Source organism: Pholcus phalangioides, unplaced genomic scaffold, assembly GCF_987345545.1.
Source record: "Pholcus phalangioides strain wild (caught in Gottingen) unplaced genomic scaffold, Ppha-v1.0 ptg000015l_1, whole genome shotgun sequence".
Lineage (NCBI taxonomy): Eukaryota > Metazoa > Arthropoda > Arachnida > Araneae > Pholcidae > Pholcus > Pholcus phalangioides.
The window spans coordinates 52,053,952-52,059,259 of NW_028301608.1; the positions used below are offsets into that span (position 1 = coordinate 52,053,952).

Sequence of the window (5,308 nt, forward strand, 5' to 3'; positions counted from 1 at the left end):
TTGCCGTCTATCTCCCAAGTCTAATTTTTTTGACTACTATTTCCTTGAATTGCCACCCCCTTGCGAGTACAACCGTGTCTCTAAGTCACTCCCATGCTCACACATTCTCTAAGACGCTCTTTCAATCATTCACATGCTCGTACACCGTTTCTGTCACTCACATGCTAACACACTGTTTTGGTCACTTACATGCTTGCACACTGTTTTGGTGACTCACATGCTAGCACACGCTCTAAGTCACTCTTTTGGTTGATCACGGACATGGTTCTTTGCTTTACGGGTCTATCTTTTGATTATTTACACGTTAACTTACACATGCTCTAGACCAGTGGTTTTCAACCTTTTTTAGCTTATGGCTCACTTTGAACCCCATTTTCTTCTCGTGGCCCCATCGTCTTATCTAGAGCCCCCCTACCCAAACTAAATTTATAATGAACTAAAATTTTATAGATAAGATCAATCAAAGTGGGGGGGGGGGGGAGATTGCCACCTTTCTTAAGGGACAAATTATTTGGGTTTAATAGGTATGTGCGAAATGCTGGACCATCCAATGAACCTACACAATAAATCGACCCTACCGACACATCATTATGGGTCTGCACCTTACCGTGGGCTGGAGCTCAGGGAACTTCCTTCTTTTGGGGGTTCTATGCATGGCCGTCTTACTATCATGGTTCCCTGGGAATAACTCTGGGGTGCCCCTTTACGTAATTAAAATAGCTTATACATATTTACACTCAAAAATTATAGTACCATATGTGACCACGGGCCTCCATGAGCCCCGAAACCATGTCCACATAGGTTTAGATGGCTCCTGCTTCATGGACAGCTCTGCTGAATTGTGAAAGTTTATTCACACTTTTTTCCCCTACATATTTCACTTGAAAACTTGATTTCTTCATTTCTCTCTGCGGGGCCCCCTTCACCACTTGTCATAATTCCCCTTTCATTTGATTTTCACTCGTGGCCCCCTTAGAATATCCCAGGACGGCAAGGGGCCATATGGCCCCAGGTTGAGAAACACTGCTCTAGACCACTCTTTTTGTCATTCACGCAATTTCACACTCTCTAGGTTATGCTTTTGGTCGTTCACATGCTTGCTCACGTTCTAAGTCACTCTTTTGCTCATCACGCACTTGCAAACTCTCTAGGTCATTTTTGGATCATTCACTGATCTAGTCCCTAGCTGCCTGGGCAGATGTGGATTTATCATGGCACCAAATATACCCTGCAGCAGCGCTTCTAGGTTGGGATATTTTTTGAGGGCCCCCAGGCTCGACTTTTTACGAGTCCCTCTATAGTGAATTTAAAGGATGAAAATACAAAAGGCTGAAGCACTGTTAGCCTCATCCTTGTGGGGGCCATGGGATTTATTGAGGGATATACAAGTTTTGCCGCGATTCTCCTATCCTTCTAATGTTCTTGACCACTCATTCCTCAAATTTGCCGACCCTCTGAACTTACCGCAGTGGGCGCTAAGGCCAGTTAAGGCCCCACCCCCGTAAATACGCCACTACCTGTTGTATACACGCGTTTTGTTTATGCAAGGAGTTGCACAAATATCTCCAGTTTTTGCTTGGAAGCCATAAATTGTTCCGGGACTGGCTATGAGTGTAGCAGACAGTGGCACAATTGCGGTATTTCATGGAGCCTACAAAAAATTCTTGGAAGCGGCAAACAGAAGAAAGAAACACTTTTTTCTACAAATGGTCTAATTTCGCACTAGTGATCAAGCCTCCAAAATTATTGAAAGGATGACTCTTTTCTGTGAATATTGTACAGCCAAGAACTGAAAATTGTTTTTGAACTTAAAAAAAACGGATACAATAATTGTACTAAGGTACCGTACCTATCAGGGCTGAACATTGTCCAACATTTGGTCGTCCTCACTTGCTTAGTCACTTACCTACTCGGTCACTCCACTCACTTAGTGAGTCACTTCTGGGTTACCCGATCACTTACCCATTTTCTCACTAACTAGCTTGCGTAATCTTTACTCACTGTTCACTCACTTGCTCGTTCGCTCAATTTCTCACTTACTTGCTCTCTCACTTGATCTCGTTCTCGGACGACAAGTTCACCTACGTTCTTGAGCCTGTGTAGATTCAGCTCCTGCTTGCTAACTGACTCGGTCACTCACTCAATCTCTATTGGCTGTGAATTTTCAGTGAATCGTCTAAACTCTAAAATGTAATCTGTTGTGGCAGCCTGTGTTATTTTCTCATAGTTCCCAGTTCTTTAATGTTTACCAGCCGATACATAATATTATATCTGCGACCTTTTTACGGTCTTCGCGTGCTCGAAGAATAAGAAATAAACAAATTTCAATTACCTAAAAAACAAAACATTGGTCGTTTAATCCTAGCGAAGTGAAATGCCGAAATAGCTGTACTAGACGGACCCCGTCATTCGTAGCTGTATAAGCGATACACCGGACGAGGCTTGGCCGATGGAATCCGTTACTGGGCAATTGCGAGTGCATCGAGGCTTCCAGGGCAATTCATTTTCCGAGTGGACCATCGAAAGCTTCAGCTCCCTCGGTGGGCAGGTTGGGAAGCTCCACGTCAGCCCAACATTCCAGCTCGATGATAACGATGACATAAACTGGTATTTAGTGATGAGGCCTTTCGAAGACCAACAAGATGCTGCGAAGACCGCTCATTACACTTTCGGCGTAAAAACCGTCGACGACAAACAGCCTCTCATGGACCTGAAGTTCAGTTTTTCATTACGTAACACCCACGGCTACATTTTATCCAACTGGAGTCGCATACGTGAGGCGAATGACACCAGAGCAGGCTATATGAGAATGATCAACAGGAAGGATATGATAGCCAGACTGGTCAATGATACTTTGGTAGTATCCGTCGAAGCGATCCGTTCCAGCACTGGTCACGGTGGCGGAGCCGCCATTCAGCGGCAGTACCGCGGGGTATTCACTCCGAAACTGAAGATGGTCGATGATTTCAAAAGACTATGGACGAATAAAGAGAATGCAGACTGCGTCATTTCCATTCGGACGCGAAATATCCCTGTACATTCTGTTATCCTTCGCGCGCGTTCCCAAGTATTCAACGCCATGTTCAGGCACGACACAATGGAGAGAAGCACTCGCCGCGTGGAAGTGACCGACTTCGATGAAGGCACGATGAACTCCTTCTTGGAATACCTATATTCCGCGAGGGTAAGCCGTATGAGTTTCGACCTCGGCCTGGAGCTTTTAAGAGCCAGCGACAAATATGAGGTCAGTGACTTGAAATCGTTTTGCAGCAATTACCTGATGGCCTGTTTGGGTGACGAGAACGTTTTCCAGGTCCTAGTGAATGCTGATATGCACAACGCTGAGATGCTTCGCAGCCAAGCCATGAGATACATCAGCGAGAATTTTTCATCTGCGGGGGATTTCAAAGATAATCTCCTCCCGAATGTGAAGCTGTGGCCAAGATTGCTTAACGACATTAACAAAATGTTTGAGCCAAAAAATGCCAAGCGGAAAAAGTGAGAGTGAGGAGCAGTTCTTTTTAGCGGAAAAATGTAACGCTGTTTTGATATTTCACGAATTTGGTTTGATGTGTAATCTGCTCCTTGATCTCTACTTGTTTTTCCTATTAGTATTCGTATTTCTCTACTTTTAAAATAAATCAGTTTTATGTAATTGTCATGATGATCGGGTGTCTTTATTTCCTCTGAGATGGGAAGTGGGGCGCGCCCAGTCTTTCAATGTTCAATGTCTTCATTTCGTACCGATTACGTCAGTCAATCGCCAAGGGCAATTGAACTACTTCACGCACAAGCTTTTGACAAGCAATTTGGCTTATCTCTATTAAGGCGCGTATACACTAGCGCACGGATCATGCAATGAAAGCATTCGCAATTGGTTGTTCAGTAATTTGTACGGTGTTGTGAACGATTCTTGAGCTGTTTTCACTGGACGGTTTTTTCAACGAACACAAAGGAAAGAAAGGAACACAAAGGGAGTTTGTGTACCCACGAGCGGATTAGAACCGCTGCAGGGGGGTCGTGCGTTGCAAGATTGGCTCGCTAGTGTATACGCGCCTTTAGACGAATCGGTGATAAATCTGGTAACCTTGCCTAACTTAATCGTACGTTATTAAAAGAAAGAAGAAAGGGAAAGAAAAAATATACAAGGAAGAGGAAAAGTATAATACACTGCTTGACAATTGCTAAGGGAGAATGTTATTTTTCGTCATACCTAACGACAGACGTCTTTCAAACAAATAAAGCTTGGCACATGTTCAACAGACATCCTGAAGTATCTTCATTATTCAAAATGGAACAGATATCGCCACATAGAGGAAAGAAAAGGTAAGCAAAAAAGAAAAGAAAGATGTTACCTTAATTGTAAACAGTTACGAAAAGTGCTCGTTCTGCTGGAGTTCGTCGGAGTATGAAGTGTGACCCTCCTCGGACACTGATGCACATTTAGCATCTGCTGTGTATATATATATGCTGTCCACTAAATTGTTCTGGGGAGCTTGAGGGATTTTATCTTATTCGTCCTTCAAGGCAGTTTTGAGTTCCTGTATGGCTCGAGGAAGGCTATGTCACTGAGCAATACGTTTGCCGAGTGCATCTCAGGCGTGTTCTATGTAACTTAGGTGCTTTGAATATGAAGAGATGAGCTCAATATCTTCACTTTCTATCGTGTTATCCACTTCATCCTGTCATTGTCCCTATTGTCTATTGTAAATCATAGAGCCCTACACCAATTTTTTTTTGAGCTCAGCTACAGGGTGGGCAAAAAGTCCGTAGGAACTTTAAAAATGAATAAAAACCGGAAAAATAACCGAAATAAAAACCGGTTTGCAGGGTGAGCGTCGCTAGGTCACGGGGAATTGTTTTAAGACGGGGGGAAAAATAACTCAAAATAGTCTGTAGGTGGCGCTGACGTACACAAGTCAAAGAAAAGATACGCAAATAACGAACGGGATTCCTCCAAATCGTTTATTACAGCATTATGTCACAAATCCAGCAACGGCAGATTCCAGCGGGCCCACACACACGGTTTGCAACGATGAACTGGTTGTGGATTAGGAGCGCAAGTTCTTATAGCCGTCTAATTTGCATATTTCCACCGAAGTCTCTAGTACAAGCACCATCTATTGACTGGTTTTTATTATTCCCCCCCCCCCCGTCTTAAAAAAAATTCCCACGACCTAGCGATGCTAACCCTGCAAACCGTTTTTTATTTTGGTTATTTTTACGGTTTTCATTCATTTTTCAAGTTTCTACGGACTTTTTGCCCACCCTGTATTAATTTAACGTCTAAACATTCGGTTCTTCAGTG

At 43.5% G+C, this 5,308-nt stretch overlaps 1 protein-coding gene across 1 annotated transcript; it reads left to right on the forward strand.

Moving 5' to 3' along the window:
- Nucleotides 1–2,449: 2,449 nt before the first annotated feature.
- On the forward strand, nt 2,450–3,502 carry LOC149076184 (speckle-type POZ protein-like). Its single transcript, XM_089242196.1, has one exon. It carries the CDS (start codon nt 2,450–2,452, stop codon nt 3,500–3,502), a length of 1,053 nt encoding a protein of 350 aa, XP_089098322.1.
- The last annotated feature ends 1,806 nt before the right edge of the window (nt 3,503–5,308 follow it).

Excerpts from the sequence above, each read along its gene's own strand:
- LOC149076184 (XM_089242196.1), top strand. The coding sequence starts at position 2,450 with ATGGAATCCGTTACTGGGCAATTGCGAGTGCATCGAGGCTTCCAGGGC.